The sequence below is a fragment of the Pelophylax lessonae genome, assembly GCF_965119305.1.
Source record: "Pelophylax lessonae genome assembly, chromosome: 13".
Lineage (NCBI taxonomy): Eukaryota > Metazoa > Chordata > Amphibia > Anura > Ranidae > Pelophylax > Pelophylax lessonae.
Genome location: NC_138780.1, coordinates 60,903,742 through 60,928,404, shown reverse-complemented (window position 1 = coordinate 60,928,404; position 24,663 = coordinate 60,903,742). Strand labels below are relative to the sequence as shown.

At 48.3% G+C, this 24,663-nt stretch overlaps 1 protein-coding gene across 1 annotated transcript in view; it reads left to right on the top strand.

Moving 5' to 3' along the window:
- The window catches only part of NUSAP1 (nucleolar and spindle associated protein 1), a 588,385-nt gene that overhangs the window by 277,467 nt on the left and 286,255 nt on the right, over window positions 1-24,663 (top strand). The window contains exon 5 of the mRNA XM_082242852.1: window positions 2,028-2,140. Coding sequence (XP_082098978.1) covers window positions 2,028-2,140 — 113 coding nt within the window. The remainder of the gene's footprint in view (window positions 1-2,027; window positions 2,141-24,663) is intronic.

The following is a 24,663-nucleotide window of genomic DNA, read 5'->3' as shown; positions in this document are numbered from 1 at the left end:
CAATACAACTTCTGTTGATACTGCTACGCAGAATCGAGGTAGAAGGGTTTCTAGTGGCACCAGACTGGCCTCGTCCCCAGTCCTGGTATGCAGGCCTGGTAAGGCTGGTAGCAGACTTCCCTTGGGAACTTCCTCTCAGGGAAGATCTTCTGTCTCAAGGACCGAGCTTCCATCCTGCTTTACAGTCACTGGCTTTAATGCCCTGGCTATTGAAAGCAAGGTGCTGAAGGAGAGAGGGCTGTCAGAGTCGGTGATTCCTCGGCTGTTGAAAGCTAGGAAATCTTCTTTGAGGAAGGTTTATCATCGAGTTTGGAAGGTGTACATTACTTGGTGTGAGTCTCAGGGGGGTTTCTCCCCGTTCCTTTTCTGTGTCTCGCCTGTTGGAGTTTCTACAACTAGGTGTAGATCAACATTTGGCTCTGGGCACCATCAAGGGCCAGATTTCCGCTTTGGCCATTTTTTTTCCAAAGGCCCTTGGCAGCAAAGTCCTTGGTTCACACATTTGTGCAGGGAGTTCGCCATCTGGCTCCGCCGGTGAGTTATCTGGTTCCTCCGTGGGACCTCAATTTGGTACTGTCAGTGCTTCAAAAGCCTCCCTTTGAAAGTAATCGAGAACTTCCTCTGCTCACTCAGTCGCATAAGGTGGCCTTCTTAGTTGCTATTACTTCTGCACGTATGGTGTCGGAGTTTGCTGCGTTGTCCTGTCAGTCGCCTTAGCTGGTGATTCATAGGGACAAAGTGGTGTTTCGACCCTGTCAGTCATTGCTTCCTAAAGTTGTCTCCGGGGTTTAATTTGAAGATAGTGTGTTACAGTCCTTATGTCCTAACCTGAAACATCCAAAGGAAATTGCTTTGCATTCCTTGGATGTGGTAAGGGCGATTCGGGTGCACCTTGCGGTGACTGAACCGTTTCGGAAATCCGATTGTTTATATGGATGGACCTTGTAAGGGGCAGGCCACATCTGCTGCAACCATTTCCAAGTGTATCAGGCAGACGGTGGTGTAGGCCTATTCCATTAAGGGTCAGGTTCCTCCTTTCCCTGGTAAAGCGAATTCTATGAGGGCGCTCAGTGCCTCCTGGGCCAGGCATCAGTGGTCCAGGTGTGCAAGGTGGCTATTTGGTCATCTGTACACACATTCACAAAGTTTTATGAGATGGATGTACTTGCATCTTCGGATGCGGCATTTGGCCACAAGGTGTTTGCAGGCTGCGGTTCCAGAGGCTTCGGCTTTTGAAGGTGTAATTTTTTTTTACCTGGTAGTGAGCTCCAATTATTACTAGTTGAGCTCCTACTTTTACCTGGTTGGCTACATCATGGAGAGGGATGAGGGGTGCATTTTCCCTGGGGCCTATGTTTGAAGAAGAAACGCAGTACCACCCATCCACCGCATCGCGTTGTTTCTCAGCTGGCGTCAGTTCCTGTATCTGCCGTTTGCGTTCCACGCTGACTCCGCCGCAGCCAACGGTTTCCCCTCCGGTTCCGGCTACCTTAGCAATCCCGCCACAATACCGATGCCAGCATCCCGGGGACATCCTTGATCCCAGCATCTATACAAATGTGACCTGATAATTTTCACTATGCAGACATCCCAACCTTCAAAAACACATTTCAGGGAGGTGGCACACCGCGCCCCCTCCCCCCACCAATTTAACACAACTAAAGGATGATCAAATACAATCAGTATACAGAGTTTTACTTCTTCTGAGAGATATTAAAGGAACACTCTAACCACCATGACCACTTTAGTGATTTGAAGTGGTCATGGTGGTAGGAGTCAGAAACACTGCACGTGCTGGGATACTTAAAATTATGTGCTGGGGGCTAGTTGCACCCCTAGCACATTTGACTTACTCCTGGCGGGTATTTGGAATGGGAAAATATATTTGTGTTGTTATATAGACTTTCAGCACTCTCATACCTTTTTTTCGAGGGGAAGGGTTGGAGTAGTGGGATAAGTCTGTGGAAAAACCCAGATTTGTTTTACTTTTTACTGTTAACTTGTTGTTTTTTTGTTTTTTATAATAGACTTTAAAAAATTGCATGAAGCTCATTTCAAGAAAATGGAGTCTATCGATAAATACATGGAGAGAAAACAGAAGCGTCTGCATGCTGTGAGCAATTCCATTCATGAAGCCAAGGTAAATAATTGATTTGAATTAAAATTTTTAACACAACAGTTTTTAGTTTTGGTATCTGTTCCTATAATAATGTTTTTATGGAACTCTGCTTCTTTGAAAAGTATTTTTAGGATTTTAACTGTTAAACACATTACCTGTGTAATAAACAAATGGGGGCACACTTTCCAACTAATGTCAGCAAGTAGTAATATGCAGCTTCTGCAGAAAAAAAAAAATCACAAAATGTACAATCAGCTTAAGAAATGTGTCCTATTTTCTCTTGCGTTCATTGATTGACACAGCTCTTCTGAGACTTGGCCATCAGATTATAGCGCCACCTACAGGAGTAAGACACTAGGTATAAAAGTAAATATGGGCAGCCCTATCTGGTATAAAATCCCTCTCTGCTATAGGCAATCCAGTTTTGTCTGCCTAGTGTTCAGGAATAAGGAACTAGTTCACTGCTGGGACCTATGGTTCCATAGTTTTTTCATGGGACAGTTTCCTGCGGAGATCTTCAATCAACAGTTGGGTTGGGCATTGGGCTGGATAATCTAGATCCAGTGGTCACCCCAGTCTGGCCAGCGAGCACAAGCAGACCGCTAGCTCTGCCCTCAGTCAGACACAACGATGCCCCATCCTGTACTGGGAGAGCCAGAGAGGTTAATCTCTCACAGGGACACATATGACTGGGCGTGTATAGTTTGTTACCCTGGCTGACAGCCCTTCAACTTTGGTGGAGAGGATAATCTGTTATAGGAGCCTTACCTGCATTCTCCAGTTGGATCAGTAAGTAGTATGCCCCCTCCCTTCCTTCCCCGGACACGGCGTGGGGTGCTTCTTGGGGTGGTTGGACCCTGTGGGGGTTATCCTCCTTCCCTCCAGGCTTGTCCCTTTTGTGGCCGCACTATCTTCTGAAACTTGGTGTGGGGTTGGGGGCCCCCAGTCTCTCCAGATTCCAAGTGGCGTCTCAGGGTGTGGGTGCTGGCACTCCGGGCTGTATGTGCCTGTGGCTGTCTCCCCAGATTATCTTTATCTGTACCTTCTGGTGGACAGACGGATCCCTGGTCTGGCTTGGAGGGATCTTCTTGGACCTGGACTGTATGCTGCCTGTGCGTCCCCCCTTCCGGGTTGCTGTACAGATAAAAGGAGGGGAAAGCGCCTCTTGAGTGTGATAAAAGTTTTATTACAATATAATACAGTAGCAACTTACATTAAAGTAAGTGGATTCACATGTCCAGCGTATCCTGTTCCGGGGGCAGATGTAAGTGTGCGCAGCATCCAGGTAATGTCCGGCAGCTCTGCAGGACTCGAGAGGCCCGCTCTGTCGTCTTCCGGGTCGTGGTGGACAGGATGGAGAAGCTGGTGCGGTGGCCGGCGGTGGCGTCTGATGTCACTGAGGTAGGAGAGGGCAGTGTGGGCAGTCTGGACTCACAACGCGTTTCGGAGCATGCGCTTATGTCTGGTCCGGACATTAGCGCCAAGACGTCAAGTGTTAAGGGTTGCTGTACAGAGGCTGTGGGGGTCAGGCCAAGCAGGCATGAAGCCTCATGGCCTGGTATGGGCTGCCTTGTGTGTTGGTGGGGGTGGTTATGTTCCTGACTCCCCTCCTTGCCTGAGGCTTCTGTTTCGGGCCCTCCCATGCCACGCGGTCAGGCTATCCGCAAATCAAGGCCGTGGCCTCCGGCCATGTAGTGCCCGCCACCATTTTAATTTTGGGCGGTTGCCCTTTTTTGCCTGCCCCTGCTATTGCAAGACCAGTGCTGGGTGGACCTGTGGGGACAGACCCGAAAGAAGCAGTTGGAAGGGATGCCAGTCACAGCTGCCATCTTGCTTCAGGGCACTTGCCCCTGCTCCCTTGCTTGCTGTGCGAGTTGTCTTATGGATGCGGGGAGGAAGGGAGGCTTGCAGTGCCGGGACCTGGCAGTACAGTTTTTCACAGTGGAGGGAGAGTCTGTCCTATGGCGCTGCATCAGTGTTAATTTCGTCGACTAAAACGGACTAAAACATTTTCGTCGACTAAATTAACACAATTTTAGTAGACTAAAATACGACTAAAACCAAAACAATTCAGATGACTAAAATACAACTAAAACTAAAATGGCATTTTAGTCTTAAGACTAAAATACGACTAAAACTAAAATGGCATTTTAATCAAAAGACTATAACTAAAACTAAATCGAATTTGCTGCCAAAATTAACACTGGTGCATGCTCAAAGCTTAATACCATAAATAATAACATATTAGATTTTTCACTCCAGGACCAGCAGTAGTATATAATGAGTTTGGAAATTGTAGAGAAATGCTTAAATAATGCATTACAAATTACAATTTGATTATAGATGACTAAAATTTGTTTTAGTCGACTAAAAGGTAGGACGTTTTAGTTGACTAAAATGTACTGGAGTTTTAGTCGACTAAAATGTACTGGAGTTTTAGTCGACTAAATATGACTAAAACTAAAACACTTGCAGAAGACTAAAATGGGACTAAAACTAAAATGCCATTTTAGTCCTAAGACTAAAACTAAATTGAAATTTGCTGCCAAAATTAACACTGCGCTGCATATATCAGGATGGCTCTGGGCGGCCTTCCCAACGGTTGTACCGAGGCTGCAGCTGTCTGCTCAGTGATTCTGCTGCTGCTTTTTGCTGGCTCAGGAGATGGGGTTCTCACAGCTCCTGTGGAGGCACTGCTGGCTGAGGGGTAGGCACCGTATTCTTGATGTTCACCCATATGACTGGTAGTGCTCCGTTTGCAGAGGCAAATCCCCCCTATGGCGCTACCTATCAGCTGTTTTGCCTTGCAGAAAAGTTGGGTCCAATTTTGGGATGTGTGTTAAGGCTAGGGTCCGTCCTGCTGCAGAGGCCTCCCTGCTGGCACCTTGCTGATTCTGCCCCACTTTTTGGAGTTTGGGAGACAGTGGGCGCTGGATTGTTCCCCTTACAGCTTTGTAGTCTCGGGCTGCTGGTCCACATCCCTGATTCCTCTGTTAGCAGGACGAGACCACTCCTACATTGCCACGCAAACAGGCTCTAATGTCCACACAGTGCCCTCGGTACAGGGACATGACAAAAAATGGGGATAACATTAGAAATTCAGTACATGTCAGCCCTTCCTTTTGAGGATTTCCTTCTGTATGCTTATGTCTCAATGCAGGAAGCCTGAGTCGGCCTTGGCTATGGCAGGCTAAGTTTTGTTTCTGCAGGCCCTACTGATGCTTCCCCCTTATCCCTTGAGCAATGAGGACAAGAGTCCTCCACCTCTTTGTCTGTGCAGGCCAAATGCTGGTGCCAGCAGTGCATATTTTGGGTGCGAAAGATGTTACAAATTGAGGACTGCACTTGTTTTGCAAGTATCCCTATAGGTCCTTCACAAGGATTATGTGGGTTTTATTTTTATACTGAAGTCGGAGTCTGACCTTTACCCACCTGAGGATATTTTCCTGCCTTCTTTGTGTACACAGTTGTCGTATTCTGAGGCGGGTGCGTTGCACTCCTCAATTGTAAATTGGGTGTACCTGTCCACTGCGACCTCCTGCTGGTGGTCAGCTTTCTTTTTTTTTTTTTGCCCACAGACGGCTAAGGCATGGCCTGACGGCCACCTCCTGCTACTATTTTCCATTGGATCCGGCAGACTCTTGTTAGGCTTAAACTATTAAGAGTTGGGCCCCCTCCCTTTCCCATAAAGGCACTCTCTACTTGGGAGCTCATTGCCTCCTGTGCTTCTGGTTTCAGGTTGCGAAGAGGCTACCTGATCGTCTGTACGCACCTTTACAAAATGTTAGAGTTTACTTCTTTGGATGCTTGTTTTTGGCTGCAAGGTTTTGCAGGGTATAGTTTAAGGACAAGGGGAAGGCAGCCTGGAGGAGTGGTGGAATGGAAAGAAGCAGGAGGAGGTGCGCTGTTTTGGGCTCTCCCCTCCTGTCAGAACAACACTCGATCATGCAGCACAGGTAACAAGATCGCTTTTACGTTGCATCGGACTGTACACACACACAGTTTGATTTCCGCCCCCTACCTCCTCCACGGGCTGCTTATGTCCTGAAAACCGGAAACATGGGTAGGGGTTGGTAATCAAACTGTGTGTGTGTACAGTCCAATGCAATGTAAGAGTATTTCTGTCTCCTGTGCTGCATAGATGTGTGTTGTTCTGACATGAGGGGAGAGCACAACATAGCGCACCTCCTCCTGGCTTTGTAGTGGTGAGAATTGGGGTGGTGGGGATTGGGGGAAATGTTTGTGCTTGGAGCAGAGCTGGGGGACTTGTGCTAAGAGGTGGGATTGGGGGGGATTTGTGCTCGGGGGAGTGGGTTCTGAATTAATGGAGGGATTGAGGGGGGGGCTGTGCTGGGAGGGGGGATTGGAATGGGTTTGTGCAAGGGATTTGTGCTAGGAGGAGGGATTGGAGGGATTTGTGCTGGGTGGTGGTATTGGGGGAATGGGGGTTGCTAGGAGGGGAGATTGGGGAAAATTTTTCCTGGGATGGGGCGGGGGGATTTGTGCGAGGAGGAGAGATTGGGGGAATTTGTGGAGGTGAAGAAGGGATTGGGAGGATTTGTGCTAGGATGGGGAATTTGAGATAAAAGAGGATGTGTGTTAGGTGGGTGATTTTTTTTTTTTTTGGGCTAAGGGAAATTTCTGATAGGAAAATGAAGACATTGTGCTGCCTTCACTCTGTCCTAAGCCCAAGCATCCCAAAGAAATTGCCTTGCCTTCTTTGGATGTGGTTTGAGCACTTGGGGTTTACCTGGCAGATATTGAATCTTTCAGGAAACTAGACTTTTTGTCCTCACGAATGGACCTTGAAAAGGATTGGCTGCATCTGCCAGGACCATATCCAGATGGATCAGGCAGACTGTGCTACAGGCTCATTCACTGAAGGGTCAGGTTCCACTTTTCCCTGTGAAGGCACATTCTTCTAGGGCTGAGTGTCTCTTGGGCTTTTCGCCATCGGGCGTCAGTAATGCAAGTTTGCAAGGTGGCAAGTTGGTCGTCTGTGCACACGTTCATTAAATTTTACAAAGTAGATGTGTTGCCACCCGCAGATTCTTCTTTTGGCCGCAAGGTTTTGCAGGCTGCAGTTTAAAAGAGAAAATTTTCTCTTTGAGAGTGTATGTTTTCTAGGTGAGCTCCAGTTGTTCCTGGTTGAGCTCCATGTTCACTGGTTGGCTAAGTTTAGCTTTTGGGGATGACGTTCTTTTCTGCATTGTTTTCCCACCCCTCATGCAAATACTGCTTTGGGAAGTCCCAATGGTCAAAGAGAACATGGAGCTGCTTCTGTTAATAAACGATATGAGAAAACTGGATTTCTCTATCGTTTATTGACAGAATGTGTTGTATCAATGTGTTGGAGTGTGCTGCCACCTCTATATTTCCTGTGCAATCCACACTGGATTATTGTATGGACTGCAGACTGTTAATACACATCACAAATCAGCACCAATTATTTTGATTATTGTCACTTCAAGTGTATTTATTGTTTCCATTTTTATTTGTATAAGCACCTTTATAATGCCCGTGGGTATTGATTTAATTTAATTAGCACATCGGCACTTTTAAGAATCACTTATTAATTTGCTCTCTTATCCATTTGTGCACGCCACTCCCTCTAGTAGCTAGGGAAGGGCATCACACCTTTTCAGCACTTGGTAGCAGTTTTTATTCAGCACCAAGCACTTTCAATTATTGAATGAATATTATTTATCATTGTATGAATGTTTATTTTATTAATTAGTATTTATTGTATTGATATCACATTTTTCTTTGGATTTATACTTGATTGAACACACACCAGAGAAACGCCAACCTCACACCTCACTTTTTTATTTGTTTATTGACAGACGCAGCTTCATATCATCTTGAACATTGGGTTATGCTGCCCCCTACAGGAGTATGACACTAGGCAGGAAAAAACTTAACCACGCCTATGAGGCAGTCCCTTCAGTCATAACCCCACACACTCTGCTACAGCCCTCAATTTGTTTCTGCCTAGTTTAAGAGTGGGACCTTGTTCCCTGCTGGTACTTTGGTCTTAGCTGTTTTTTGGGAACCTTTTTTTTGTAATTTAATTTCTTTTAGTTAGAGTTCCTGGAGAACTACAAGCAACAGCTAGCTGGGTTTCGGACTGGATATATTAGATCCCTAAGGTCTCCCAGCCTGGCCAGCGAGTGTGAGCGGGTTATAGTCCAGCACTAGGCCTCGCCACGCCAGAGCCCCGTAGGACAGGGACGATCCTGTAAGTGGACCGTTTTTGCTGGGACGCGAACGACCTGGTTGGTGGTAGTCTGTTTGGAGTGGCGCCCACCTGATATCGTGGTATGGTGAGTAAGTGTCTCCCCACTTCTCTGGCGGTCTCGGGGTGTACGTGGGCCTCCTCCATGGAATATTCGGACCCTCGGGTATCCCTCGGTTCCCCTGGCCTCTTGGGTATACCAGGCCCCTCCCTCAGCTGTTTCCCCCCTCCTCCCATAGCAGGTTTCTACCTCGGGGGGGTGGGGGTGGGGGAGATATATTGCGCTGGTTCCCCAGTGGGGTCTTTCTGGTGGGGTCTCCTTCTGGGGACCCTCCGGTGTCTTTTGTCTGCTGACCCTCCTGGAGACCTCATGGCACGCCGTCAGGGCCACCATTTTGCTGTAGACTTTTTGCTCTGCATTAATGTTACGTTTTCTTCATTGCAATGCATGGAAGCCATTTTTTGATAGTTCCCCATAGGAATGCATGAGGTGACCATTTTCTTGTAGTCCACGATCGCTGGACAGCAAAGGGATACAATAAAGACTCTAGGCATGACCCAGGTGCTTTTCTATTTCTTGTATCAGATTGTTTCTTTCTGCTGCACAGAACGTTCCTGAAAGCCTCCTGATTGGTTTGGTAATGTTTTTGGGGTCCCTTGTAGGTGTTGTTCACTCACACTGCTGACAGACTAGGTTAGCCTGGGACTCAGGAAACAGGAAAGCCATTCAGGTCTTCTTGGGGTTCCAAGAAGACATGGTCAGGTAAACCGAAGACGGGCCAATCCGGATCCGTAGACAAATCCTTGTCTGCATGAAGGGGCGCCCTTACCCGTTTCTGGGGTGGGGGGGATGTCGGGGTACAAGATTGATTTGCGGTCTCGTCCGTCAGACAGATTCTTTCCGTCCAATCTGCGCCTATCTCCAGACCCATTAAGTAATCTATGAGAGGCGGTACAGCATCTGCTGTCGCAAGGGGTGATTGCGCCAGTTCCCTCTCTGGAACGCTTTCAGGGGTTTTATTCAAACCTGTGCCCAGAAAAGAAGGCAAAGTGCATCCAATTCTGGACCTCAAGGCTCTGAATCGCTTTGTGCGGGTACAGAGGTTTTGCATGGAATCCATTCTAACGGTAGTGGCATCACTACACCAGGGAGACTTTTTCTCCTCCATAGATATCAAGGACGCATATCTACACATCCGTATTTACGCTGGTCACCAGCAGTTTCTTCGCTTTGCCATAGCAGAAGACCATTATCAATTTGTGGCATTACCCTTTGATCTCGCCTCTGCTCCCAGGGTGTTTACCAAAGTATTGGCCCCGGCATTGGCTTTGTTGCGCCAACGGGGGATTGCGGTACTGGGGTATGTGGACGATCTTCTATTGAGAGAAGTGTCTCATTCAGCCCTGATGTGTGACTTGACGATCACTGTCAGCAATCCTGCAGGAGTTCGGGTGGAACATCAATTTCAAGAAGTCTGCCCTGATACCTTCCTTGAAACTGGATTATCTGGGCTTGACTCTGGATTCAGTTTTGGCGAGGGTCTTTCTGCCCCCGTACAACCTGCTGAAGTTGCAAGGGGCGATCCGGTTGTTGTTTGCTAATAATCTGTCCTCTCTGCTAACTTGTATGCGGGCCTTGGGTCTGATGGTATCAACCTTCGAGGTTGTGACGAGACCAATCTTGCCCCATTGCATTGGAGGAGCCTGGTTGCCCGCCTGCTGCCTTTGGACTATGGACCAGGCTTTAAAAGACTTTGTTCCCCTATGTTTTAGCTGCTACGCTCCAAATTCCTTTAAAGAGGTTGTCACTATGTCTGCAAATTCAATGGGTATTAGCTGCAGATTGAGGGGGGGGATTGCTTCCAGCAGCCCCCTCCTAAAGAATGTCTACTGATTAACTCAGTGCTTTTGTCTAAAATAGGACAGTATGTTAATAGAGTCTGAGACTATTGATAAGCATGTTAATGAGCTCACCTGGCTGTAATTACACAGTCATTGTTCATGTGGTATTCTCAAAGTATATATAAGTGTGTGTTTCTTGCAATAAAAGAGAAGAGAGTTACTCTCGATCAAACCTCACTACAGAGCCTTGTCTCGTACTTGGGGGGGAATTATTGATGTGCTTCATGTATGGCGGATTGGGGTGGTCGATAGCTGTCCGGGTGTTTGGGAGTGGATTATCCTAGACGACTGTAACCCCTTTCATACTTTGGGGTGCCGTAACAGAGGTGGTTCCGTTTGATCAGTTCCATACCATACCTTTGCAAAGGGAGATTCTTGTTAAATGGAACAAGGATCCAAAGTCCCTGGACACTTTAATTAGGTTGAGCCGCAACACAAAATGTGCTCTATTATGGTGGCTTCATTCTCCAGCACTATGCCAGGGCTAATCCTTCCTCCCGTTGTTTTGGACGGTGATAACCACGGACGCCAGCCTGTCGGGCTGGGGCGGGGTACTGGGGAAGCTCTGTGCCCAGGGAACCTGGATAGGTAGAAGAGTCCAAACTACTGATAAATGTTTTGGAGGTCAGAGCAATAAAGCTTTGTCTGAGCCGCTGGAGGAATTGTCTGCAAGATTGTCCTGTTCGGATTCAATAGGACAATGCCACGGCTGTGGCTTTCACCAATCATCGGGGGGCACTAAGAGTGTCTTGGCGGCCAGGGAGGTAGCCGAGATTCTGGCCTGGGTGGGAAAGATTGTTCCAACCCTCTCTGCTGTGCACATTCCAGGTGTGGAAAACTGGCAAGCGGATTGCCAGTTGGATCAAGAGTCGTCGTCAGGTGTTGGATCAAGAGGAGTGGCTCCTACACCCGGAGGTGTTTCATCTCCTGTGTGTTCAGTGAGGGACACCGAAGGTCGATCTGTTTGCTTCTCGTTCCAACAAGAAGGTACAGAGGTCTCGAGATCCTCTGGCCGACGCCACAGACGTGCTGGCTTGCTCCTTGGGGTCAGTATCCGCTGATTTATGCCTTTCCTCCCCTGAAACTCCTGTCGAGGCTTCTATGCAAGATAGAGGTGGAAGGGATTCTGGTGGCTCTAAACTGGCCTTGCCAGTTTTGGTACGCAGACCTAGTAAGATTGGTCACCCATGCTCCTTGGAGTCTTCCTCTCAGGGAAGATCTGCTGTCCCAAGGTCTGATCTTCCATTGTGCTTTACAGTCACTGGTTTTAACGGCATGGATGTTGAAAGCCAGGTGTTGAGGGATAGAGGTCTTTCCGACTGTGATTCCTCTGCTATTGAAGGCTAGTGAAATGACTTTCAGGAAGATATATCCTCGTACGTGGAAATGGTACATTTCATTTGTGTGAATTGCTGAAGGTGCACCCTCGTTTGGCTTTGGGCACTATCAAAAGCCAAGTGTCATCTGCTTTGGCTATATATTTTCAACGCCTGTGTTACGGAACAGGGCACCCCTGAGCAGGTACCTCCGTTGACAGACGCTCCTAGTGCTTCCCGAGGGCTCCAAGCACTCCACCAGACACCGTAAGCACTTCAGACTCCACGAACCGCCGCAGCTTGGTTAGGGTCTTGGCATCTCCTACCCACCCTGGACCAACGACAAGGCCCCAGGTTCCTGTGGGTGAACCTCTCTTTCCCCAGAGAGTGCAGCACAAACAAGCTCTTTCACAAGCTCTTACAAGAGCTTAGTGATTCTCTAAGGGAGTATGGAAGACCAAAGCAATCCCTGCAGCAGATTCCCCCAATAACGAGACAAAGCTCCGAGATGAGGGTAAAACAGGCACAACCTTTATTGGAAGAACAGAGCACACTTTTATACAGAAATTGGAACATCCCTCCCCCAACAACCGCCTTCCCATTGGTCAATTGCAAAGCACTTGCAGTTCTCACCAAGGTCCTCTCCAGTATATGCAGATGAGGGCTTGAAAATGAGTCAACAGGGATTGGTCAGATAGCTTTGACCAATGCAAAGAGACAGAAGCCCCAGGGGGCAATCAATACACACAACAGTCAGACACAGAACAATGGTTCTCTAACGAGCCCTCAATACACATCATTTTGAGTGTCAATAGACCGCCCGTCTCCTCAGAACTTCCTGTAATGCCCATATTAGGAGTTGGCTTCCTGTTCCTTACAGTTTACAGGAATACGTTTTAGCTTCCAGGAGAGGTAAGGCTCCATTAGCCACATGTTTAAAGAAACACAAAAAGACACAAAAATGCATAGCTCCCAGTCTACTGAACAGAACCCCTACATTCAACCCATCCCCAGATAGCCTGGATCTGAGCGCTCAACATATCCAAACAGCGCTCAGATGCCACAAACAGTCAAATTGCCATGGGGTTTACGTTTAGCCTGGGCTGATGAGAGGGTCCATAGTCCCATTGCAGGAGGCGAGCAACCAGGCTTCTCCAACGCCCAGTGGCGAGATTGGTCTCGTCACATCTCTCCCCCTTTCCAAAAAGACTAACAGGGTACCTGACCTCCTGCCGGTCAGTGCCCTTGTTAGTCCAGCAGCCCACCCACAAAACAGAAAAAACAGTATGGCCCACCCACAATAAATGGTTACTACACCTGGTTAGAGGAGAAACTTGTCCATGTCCAGGTGCCTCACCACGGCTGTGTAGGGGACTGGTAGGCTGCCTTGGTGGGTTGCTGAGTGGGCAGAGACCAGCGGTACTCTGTCCTGGTGCCAGCACTACAACCGGAGTAGTCTGGTTGGAGCCTGGTTGCTGGAGGGGGAGACTGCCTGTCTCCCCTTTAGATACACCACCATGCTGCTGTGGGGGAAGACCGACTGTCTTCCCTTTGGCTAAACAGCCCTGTTGCTGGGGGTCAGGACCGACTGTCCCTACCCCCTGTGCTGTGAGTGCAGAGACCACGGTCCCATCTGCACTGTTGGGGGGCTTACTGTCTCCCCCTGGTACATTAAGCTGCTGCTGGGGAGAGGGGGTAACAAGCTCCTCTCCCGATAGAACACTCTGCCCATCATTGATCCGCCGCTGGGGAGAGGTGGTAACAATCTCCTCTCCCATACATACTTCCAGTCTTTGCGGAGGGAGACCGACTGTCTCTCCTCCCAACACAGAGTCCTGCTGCCGGGGAAAGGAGACTGGGCTCTCTATTCCCTGTAGGATACTCTGCCGCTGGGGAATGGAGACTGGGCTCCCAATTCCCGGCACATCACACTGCCGCTGGGGAGGGAGGACACTGCTCTCCTCTCCCTGCACTTTACACTGCCGCTGGGGAATGGAGACTGGGCTCCCAATTCCCTGCAGGACCGGTGGAGAGACCTCGGTCCCATCTGCACTGGTGGGGGGCTTACAGTCTCCCCCTGGTACATTAAGCTGCCGCTGGGGAGAGGGGGTAACAATCTCCTCTCCCATACATACTTCCAGTCTTTGTGGAGGGAGACCGACTGTCTCTCCTCCCAACACAGAGTCCTGCTGCTGGGTGACAGGACCGACTGTCTCTGCCCCCTTTAACTCAGCCTGCCGCTGGAGAATGGAGACTGGGCTCCCAATTCCCAATAAATCAGGCTGCCGCTGGGGAATGGAGACTGGGTTCTCCTCTTCCCTTAACTCTACCTGCCGCTGGAGTTCCTCCCAACGTGCCAGCTGGCCCTCTCTCTCTGCCCTGTCTAGCAGAGTCCCGAGCACTAAGTTCTTCACGAACCGCTTGGATCTCTCCAGTGCTCCTAGTGCTTCCTGAGGGCTCCAAGCACTCCACCAGACACCGTAAGCACTTCAGACTCCACGAACCGCCGCAGCTTGGTTAGGGTCTTGGCATCTCCTACCCACCCTGGACCAACGACAAGGCCCCAGGTTCCTGTGGGTGAACCTCTCTTTCCCCAGAGAGTGCAGCACGAACAAGCTCTTTCACAAGCTCTTACAAGAGCTTAGTGATTCTCTAAGGGAGTATGGAAGACCATAGCAATCCCTGCAGCAGATTCCCCCAATAACGAGACAAAGCTCCGAGATGAGGGTAAAACAGGCACAACCTTTATTGGAAGAACAGAGCACACTTTTATACGGAAATTGGAACATCCCTCCCCCAACAACCGCCTTCCCATTGGTCAATTGCAAAGCACTTGCAGTTCTCACCAAGGTCCTCTCCAGTATATGCAGATGAGGGCTTGAAAATGAGTCAACAGGGATTGGTCAGATAGCTTTGACCAATGCAAGGAGACAGAAGCCCCAGGGGGCAATCAATGCACACAACAGTCAGACACAGAACAATGGTTCTCTAACGAGCCCTCAATACACATCACTTTGAATGTCAATAGACCGCCCGTCTCCTCAGAACTTCCTGTAATGCCCATATTAGGAGTTGGCTTCCTGTTCCTTACAGTTTACAGGAATACGTTTTAGCTTCCAGGAGAGGCAAGGCTCCATTAGCCACATGTTTAAAGAAACACAAAAAGACACAAAAATGCATAGCTCCCAGTCTACTGAACAGAACCCCTACATTCAACCCATCCCCAGATAGCCTGGATCTGAGCGCTCAACATATCCAAACAGCGCTCAGATGCCACAAACAGTCAAATTGCCATGGGGTTTACGTTTAGCCTGGGCTGATGAGAGGGTCCATAGTCCCATTGCAGGAGGCGAGCAACCAGGCTTCTCCAACGCCCAGTGGCGAGATTGGTCTCGTCACAGCCTGTTAGCTACGCATGCCTTGATTCGTACTTTTATTCAAGGAGTGCGCCATATGGCTCCTCCGAGACGGTCCCCGCTACCTCCGCAGGATCTGAATCTGGTATTATCTGTAATTTAAAAACCTCCTTTTTGAGAACATTCAGGAGATTCCTCTTTCATTGTCTCAGTTGCCTTTTTGGTTGGTCTCACTTCTGCCCACAGAGTATCTGAATTGGCGGTGTTGTCATGCTGCTCACCTTATTTGGTGGTCTACAGAAATAAAATGGTACTCCTACCAAATCAGTCTTTTCTCCCTAGTTTCTGATTTTCATTTGAATGAAGACATTGTGCTGCCTTCACTCTGTCCCAAGCCTAAGCATCCCAAGGAAATTGCCTTGCATTCTTTGCATGTGGTTCGGGTGATCATGGTTTACCTGGCGGCCACTGATTCTTTCAGAAAATCAGATGCTCTATTTGTCCTTACCGAGGGTCCTCGTAAGGGATTGACTGCATCTGCTGCGACCGTATCCAGATGGATCAGGCAGACGGTTGTTCAGGCTGATTCGCTGAAGGGTCAGGTTCCTCCGTTTCCTGTGAAGGCGCTTTTTACTAGCGCGCGGAGTGCCTCTTGGGCTTTTTGTCATCAGGCGTCAGTGATGCAAGTTTGCAAGGCGGAAACTTGGTTGTCTGTGCATACGTTCACAAAACTCTACAAAGTTGATGTGTTGGCATCTTTGGATGCCTCTTTTGGTCACAAGGTTTTGCAGGCTGCTGTTTAAAGAGAATCTTTTTTGTTCTCTTTGGGAGTGTGTTTTTTCTAGGTGAGCTTCTGTTGTTCCTGGTTGAGCTCCATTTCTCTATCGTTCATTGACGGACGCAGTCTTCTGATCTTCATATCAGTAGGGTTATGCTGCCTCCTACAGGAGTAGGACACTAGGCAGAAAAAAGTTCTGGCTATGCCCATGGGCAGTCCCAGGGGGTATTCCCTCTCTCTCCCTGCTATAGGATGTCAGTTTTAATCTGCCTAGTCAGGAGTAAGGACCTAGTTCCTTGCTGGGATTTCTGGTCCTGGCAAAGTTTTTTCTAGTTCGCTTTTTCACAGGTTTTTTTTCCTGTGAGATCTACAAGCTACTATGCTGGATCTGGGCGACGGGCTGGATATATAGATCCAGTGGTCACCCCAGCCGGCCAACGAGGGCGCACAGGTCTTAGCTCTGGGCTGGGTCGGCCATGACATAGTCCCACTGGACGGGGACTGGCCCCGCAAACTAAACATCTCGCCTGGTCGCTTACGACCGGGTCTTGACCCAAGTCCCAGTGTTCTTGTTTGGCCAACAGCCCCCCCACTGTGGAGAGGGGTTCTGTCAGGAGATGGCGCCCGCTTGTTCCTGGAATGGTGAGTAAATGTTCCCGCCTCTCTCCTGGCGGTTTTTGGGGTGGAGGCACCTCTCTAGGACGGTCAGACCCTCACAACCCCGGGTTCCCCTCTGTCCTGTCATGTACCCCCCACCTACCTGCCCCCCCCCTCTCACTACTGGGGCTATTGGGACGTTTGTAACTACTTGTGGGGGCTGTGTCAGAGCTTCAGGCCGCAGGTGGGGGGGGGTGCGGTGCCGTGGACGGATTACCGATTGCGGGGAGGGGTGGCTTCGGAGGAGGTTTCTACCTGTCACTCCAGGGCCCACCATCTAGGAGGCTGGGGGGTCCCCACTAGGGTCCTCAGTAGCTCCGCAGGCCGTGCGGGGCAGCCATTTTCCTGTAGCTCATGTGCTTTGCATGAATTATCGGCCATCTTGGTACACCCGGCGCCCTTTTACAGTGATTTTCTGACAGGAATCACTGAATGGGAGTTCCTGGAGGCTTTTTTCCTAGGTGGAGCCCCTCCCTATACCCTGGTGCTGATCTTCAGTTCCTTTTTTTTGGGTCAAGATCGCTGCTGACACCTGCTGTGCAGATGTTCTTGGCCTCCTGGTGCATCTTTGGTGTAAGGTGGTGAGTCTGGGGGATCTCTCTCTCTCTCTGCTGGGGATTTTAAGTTTGCTCTGCCTGTCCTCTTAGGGGGCGCTATAGCGAGGTGGGACATTTTTTGAACTCTTTGCTGATGGGTTCCCCTGGTGCAACATGGACCTTGCAGAACATGTAACCCCACCTGACCCCCTTACGGAGGCCGCAGACCCCTCCGGATTCCAGCTGTCAATAGATGCACTTTTGGCGGTCCTGGAATAGTTTGTGTTCTGGGTGGAGGTGACCTTTAAAGGGTGAGGTGCTAAAAAAAAAAAATGTGTTCTGCCTACTCCTGCCTCATCGAATGTCTCAGATTGAGTCTGACTCAGCCACCGCAAGACGGGTCTCCCTGCCGGGTCTACTACCTCGCGCCCTGTCTCCTCTGACAGTGAGGATGACCTTTCTACCTCCGCAACCGCGCAAGAAAAGGGGCTGGTGAACGCACTGGTTATATATGTGTGTGAGACCCTAAAGATGGAGATGCAGCTATGACTGCGACGGAATCGCAGGTTACATGTGGCACTCACAAGCTATCCGGAGCGACAAAGGTTTTTCTTTTTCCCACATATTTTGATAACATGCTCAAAAATGAATGGGACCACCCAAAGCGTTCCCTTGGGGTGCCTATGCGGATTGCTAGATGCTAGTCCTTTGAGAAATCTCTTATAAAGAAGTGGACTTTGCCACCTATGGTGCACCCTCCAGTCTCAAGACTGAATAAAGCTACCATGATCCCGGTGGAGGATTCCCCATCCTCTAAGGGTCCGGCGGATAGAAAGGCGGAGCCTGTGGCCTGCAATATGTACTCCTGGCGGGGTCTGCACTCAGACCGGTGTTTACGGTTGCCCTGGTCTCACTAACATTGACTGAATGGGTTAAGTTACTACACCGTGACCTGAAGGAGAAACATCTTCCTCCTGCCTTTGAGGAGCTGTTGGACCAGCTGGTGCAGGGGCTGCAATTTTTTTGCGATGCCGCGCTGGATACTGTTCCCATATTAGGCTAACTGTCTGTTTTGGCAGTGGTCCTCCAGCGTATACTTTGGCTAAAATGCTGGTCTGCAGATCAGACTTCAAAGAAGGCCTTTACTGATCTACCTTTTCATGGAGATCGCCTTTTTGGGGCTACCCACGATGACATTATCAAAGGTCTTACAGGGGGTAAGAGTACCTTTTTATCCCACAGACTAACAAGAGTCAGGACCCTCGTCGGAGACGGGGTCCCTCCTTTTCAGCGCACAAGAAATGTTTTTGTCCCTCAGGGTCAGTCGATAAGGGAAAGCCCTTCAAGACTCCCTCGGATGGTTTTAAGCGACCCTGGTCTGGCAAACAAAAATCTAGTTTCTCCAGACCTGAGGACAAGGCCACTCTGGCCTGAAGGTCCGCCCTCACAAGTATCTGGGGTGGGGGGACATCTTTGCCGGTTCCCGGACCTTTTGGCTATCCCGGATACCAGGCAATTGGGTTCAAGAGGTCATACGTTCCGGTTATAAGATTGAGTTTTGATCCCACCGGTAAGGTTTTTCCCTTCCAATGTGCGACTGTCCCATGATCGCGTATAGGGCTCTCTTTGGGCAGTACAGGACCTGGTACAACAGGGAGTAATAGTTCCGGTTCCATGTGTGCAACATTTTCAGGGCTTTTATTCGAACCTGTTTACGGTCCTCAGGAAGGAAGGCAAGGTGAGTCCGATCCTGGACCTGAAGGCACTGAATTGCTTTGTGCGAGTTCAAAAATTCAAGATGGAATCAGTTCGCACGGTGGTTGCTTCCCTTCAGCAAGGGGATTTCCTGGCCACCATAGACATCAAAGATGCCTGCCTTCACATCCCGATATGTGCAGGACACCAACGGTTTCTCTGTTTTGCCGTGGGAGTGGATCATTCTAAGTTTGTGGCTTTACCCTTTGGTCTCGCCTCTGCTTCACAAAGGTGTTGGCTCTGGTCCTGGCGCTGTTGCGATAGCAGGGAATATCGGTCCTGGGTTACCTGGACAATCTGTTTCTACGTGCGGAGTCTCCCACAGTACTGGAAACAAATTTGGCAATCACCATGAGAAATCTGGAGGAGTTTGGGTGGATTCTGAATTTTCAGAAGTCATCCTTGGTCCCTTCCATGAGACTGGACTATCTGGGCCTGATTTTGGACTCGTCCTCAGCCAGGGTGTTTTCTTCCTCTGGAAAAACTCTGAAATCTCCCAACTGCAATCCAGCTGTTGCTGTCCAGCAAGTGGTCGTCCCTTCGGACCTGTTTGAAAGTTCTGGGACTGATGGTGTCATCCTTCGAGGCGTTCCACTTCGCCCAATTCCACACGAGGATCCTCCAGAAGGAAATCGTTCTCAAATGAAGCAAGAATACAAATTCCCTAGACAATCAGGTCCAGCTGAGCCAGGTGACCAGGGAGTCCCTGATATGGTGGCTTTGGTCCCCGATGCTCAAGCAAGGGATATCCTTCCTCCCTGTATATTGGACAGTTGTCGCCACAGATGCCAGTCTGTCCGGATGGGGAGGTGTTCTCGGTAGGTTGTCTGCTCAAGAAGTCTGGTCCCTGGAAGGATCCAGGATCAGTGTTCTAGAGCGATCAGGCCTTGCCTAATCCACTGGACTAAGCACCTACAGGGTTGTCCAGTGCGCATTTAATCGGACAATGCCACGGCCGTGGCTTATGTCAATCACCAAGGGGGCACCAAAAGTGTACTTGCGGCTTTTCAAGTGGCAGACATCCTTCGATGGACGGAACGCTTTTGTTTCAGCTCTCTCCACTGTTCACATTCCAGGAATTGAAAATTGTCAGGCAGATTACCTCAGTTGACAGGCCTTGGATGCAGGGGAATGGTCTGTCCATCCAGAGGTATTTCAGCAATTGTGCCTTCGTTGGGTCACTCCAGGTGTAGATCTGTTGGGGTCTTGAATCAACAGAAAAGTGCAGAGGTTTGTGGCCTGCTCCTGGGACCCTTTGACAGACGCACTGTAGGCCCCGTGGGTCAGTATCTGCTGGTGTATGCCTTTCCTCCTCTCAAGTTGCTGCCAAGACTTCTTTGTAGGATCGAGGCGTAAGGGATTCCAGTCATTCTTGTGGCTCCTGACTGGCCTCACCGAGTTTGGTATGCCGACCTGGTCAGGCTAGTCTCAGACGCTCCTTGGAGACTTCCTCTCAGGGAGGATTTACTGTCTCAGGGGCTAATCTTCCATCATGCTTTATGGTCGCTGGCTTTGACGGCTTGGCTATATACAAAAAAGGGAGGAAGGAGAATGAACTCTATGAAGTCAAAAGGGACACACGAGTATTAAGGTAAATTTTATTGAAGATAAACCTGCAATTCCATTAACATACTATCACCAACCATTAAACAGGACAACGTCGTTAATTGAAACCAAAGACATGGGGCATTTAGACAGCTGTGCATGCTTTACCCTTCCACTAATCCATGATACAGCACATTCATCATGATTTCAATGAAGGTTCAAGTAGTCCTAAGTATAACCTATTCTGTTCACAGAGATGAAATGGCTTCAGAATGGGGTTGGGTAAGAACCGTCAAATCTCAGGTATCCCAGGTAGAAGGGCATACATACATAGATGTCCACTTCCTCTAGATTTCTTGATAGTAAGATAAACAAAGTGATAACTGTAAACCATATTCCAGAGGACTTTGCATGACTACCATAACAGTCCGGTAACGCAGGTAGATGGAAGGTACTGATGTCAGTCACCGCTTATAAGTTCAGGGTTCCCCTCCAGGGCACATTTCATTCACACCGTACCTGCTCTGTCTGTAGTTAAGTTCCTGTGTTTAAAGCCACTGGATAGCATTCCCGAGTGCCTACTAAGTGCCTGCTATGCGGCGTCCAGTCCGGATCATGTGTCCTTTCGGCCTCTCCTACAAGCCGTCATTGGCTGTGAGGGGCACACAGCAAGCTATTAAACAATCGTGACGTGGTTGCCTACGACATCCGATCCTGTAAGTGTATTCACCGCAGTCTCTCCCCGTTTGTCACGTGATCGTGATGTGGATGCTGAAGCGTTTCACTGGCCAATCACGCCGGTTTCTTCAGAGCTTTGACGGCTTGACTGTTGAAAGCCAGGTGCTAAAGCACAGGGGTTTGTCTGCTTCAGTAATTCTTACTCTGCTTAAAGTGAGGAAAGCGACTTCTAGGAAAATCTATCATCATACGTAGAAGTCATATATTGCGTGGTGTGAGTCTCTTGGGGCTCCTTCTCGCTCTTACTCGGTGGCTCGGATCTTGGCTTTTCTTCAACAGGGAGTTGATCAAAAGTTGGCCTTAAGTACCATCAAGGGTCAGGTCTCGGCCTTGGCAATCTTCTTCCAAAGGCCATTAGCCACCCATTCCCTGGTGTGTAACTTCATTCAGGGGGTGCGACACTTTGTACCTCCGATGCACCCTCCGTTGCCACCTTGGGACCTTAATTTGGTGCTGTCGGTTCTCTAGAAACCTCCTTTTGAAAGTATTCGAGAGATTCCCCTGCTTACTTTATCCCAGAAGGTTGCCTTCTAGGTGGCTATCACTTCTGTGCGCAGGGTGTCCGAACTGGCGGCGTTGTCCTGTCCTCGCTATTTGGTGGTACACAGGGATAAAGTGGTACTTTGTCCAGATCCGTCCTTCCTTCCAAACGTGGTTTCCAGTTTTCTCTTAAATGAGGACATCTTGTTACTCTCTTTGTGTCCTAAGCCAAAACATCCTAAGGAATTTGCCCTGCATACTTTTGATGTGGTTCCAGCAATCGGGGTGTACTTGGCGACTACTGGGCCAATCCTGTTTAACTTATTCATAAATGATCTAGAGGAGGGGATATCCAGCACAATCTCAGTATTTGCGGACGATACTAAACTAAGCATGCCAATATCTTCTATGCAGGATGTGGAAACCTTACAAGAGGATCTGAACAAAATAATGGGGTGGGCAACTACATGGCAGATGAGGTTTGATGTTGAAAAATGTAAAATAATGCAGCTGGGCATCAGTAATGCGAAAGCAAGCTACTCTCTGGGGGGGAAACCTCTGGGTGAGTCTAGGATGGAAAAGGACCTGGGGGTACTGGTAGACAACAGGCTTGGCAGTGGCATGCAATGCCAAGCCGCTGCAAGCAAAGCGAACAGAATACTGGCATGTATAAAAAAGGGGATTCACTCCAGAAATAAAGAGATTATTCTCCCTCTCTACAAGACTCTGGTCCGGCCACATCTGGAGTATGCTGTCTAGTTCTGGGCACCGGTCCTCAAGAAGGATGTGCTGAAACTGGAGAGAGTCCAGAGAAGGGCAACAAAAATAATTAGGGGAATGGAGGGCATCAGCTATGAGGAAAGACTACAAGCACTGAACTTATTCTCTCTGGAGAAGAGACGATTTAGGGGGGATATGATAACAATGTACAAATACTGTACTGGCGACCCTAGCATAAAGAACAAACTTTTCAGAGAAAGGGAATACAATAAGACACGTGGCCACTCACTAAAACTTGAGGAAAAACGGTTTAAGCTAAAAATACGTAAGGGGTTCTTTATTGTCAGAGCAGTGGGGATGTGGAATTCTCTTCCACAAGCAGTCGTATCAGCAGGGAGCATTGATAGTTTAAAAAAACTATTAGATGGGCACCTTAAAGACCACAATATACAGTGGTATATAATGTATGGTTAACAGCAAACACACACACACACATCATAGGTTGAATTGGATGGACTGATGTCTTTTTTCAACCTCACAAACTATGTAACTATGTAACTATATACTGAGTCTTTTCGGTATTCGGATTCGCTCTTTGTACTCACGGATGGACCAAAGAAAGGGCTGCCTGCATCTGCTGAAACTATTTCCAGATAGATCAGACAGACAGTGGTGCAGGCTATTCAATTAAGGGTCAGGTTCCTTCTTTCCCTGGTAAGACGCATTCTATTCGAGCGCTTAGTGCTTCCTGGGCTTTTTGCCATTAGGCATCTGTGCTTCAGGTTTGCAATGCGGCTACCTGGTCGTCTGTTCATACCTTCACAAAATTTTATAAGGTGGATGTGCTGCCATCTGCAGATGCCTCTTTTGGCCGAAAAGTTTTGCAGACTGCTTTTTAAGGGGGTTTCTTAGTCTCCCTTGAGGGTGTTTACGTTTTTTTTAGGCAGGTCTCATCTTTGTCTGATGAGTCCTATGTTGCCTGATTGGCTATGGTTTAGTCTTAGGGACTTATTTTTCTGCTGTTCCTTCCCCTCATTTTATGGCACTGCTTTGAGACGTCCCAACTGATATGAAGATCAGAAGACTGCGTCCGTTAATGAACAAAAGAGAATTGGATTTTTGTCTTACTGTAAAATCTTTCTCTCTGAAGTTCATTGACGGACACAGCATCCCCCTCTATTTTGAGTTGGGTTGGTATTATTTTATCTTACACTGCTTTGATACAAAACTGACATCCTATAACAGGGAGAGAGAGGGTATACCCCCCCCGGGACAGCCCATAGGCGTAGCCAGAACTTTTTTCTGCCTAGTGTCCTACTCCTGTAGGGGGCAGCATAACACCTACTGATATGATGATCAGAAGACTGCGCCAGTCAATGAACTTCAGAGAAACTGATTTTAAAGTACGTCGCCTGTTCAGTTAGCCTTCACGAGTGGGTAATGCGCCTCTCTGCAGGAGTAGGCTAGACAGTGAAAAGTGAAAAAAAATATGGTAATGAACCAAACGGAATAATTAAAAATATGTGTATAAATTTAAATTAAATGAGATTAGATTCAATGTTATTAGTGCAGGAAAACCCAAATTAGAAGCAGCAATCAACACGTGATCGTGAGAAAAGACAAAAATAAATACTTATTGCTAAATAAAAGATTGCGCTCAACTAAATCACTAATATAAATAATAGTGCAAAATGAGAGCAATTTGGTGCAAGTTGTGCAAGATAAATACATAAATAATTAAAACGCCAGGAAAATCACATAAAATCACATGAATACAGTGATAAAGTGCAAATTGAAAATGTGCAAAATTATGCCAAAGTGTCCATAAATGGGTAAACAACAAAATAGTCCATAAAGTGATAAGTGACAACGGATATCCAGATAGGGACGATGAAAGGCACTTGGTAACAATATGGTTAGTAGTAATATACACCTCCACCAGAACACCCAGAGTGTATATATGCTTACCAGTGTAAGATCCTGGTACTCTCAGTGCCTTTCTATCACCTCACTTCCGGGTTGGGTTCCACCACTCAGGTAGGTGGAACGCATATAGGTATGTATTCCTTTAACAGGGCTGACATCATCATCAGGCGCCGCACTGAGTGGCTATTTCAACTGACGGTCTGCACTCACACATTGTTCGTGCAACCGCTCCTGATACCTGCCTAACCTGACGCTGCCGAATCTTCGAGCTACATACCCTATACCTGGATGGACCGGAGCCTCGCTACCTTGTCCTTCACTCCCTCACTACTGGCTATTGATAAGTACCCCACAGGGGACCCCCTCTTATCAACAACACTTGCTAACTAATACCTGCATTACAGAACTGTTGCTAGCTCTAGGATACATGCTCTCTAGTATCTATCACCTGCATTTCTAAACTAGATTGCTAGCTCTTGTGCCTATTATTTGTTACAACCTGCATTACCGAACTAAGCTTAGCAACACCTGTATATCTTGCTTGCTATTATCTATCACCTGTTGATTATACTAGATTGCTAGCTCTTGTGTCTACTGCTA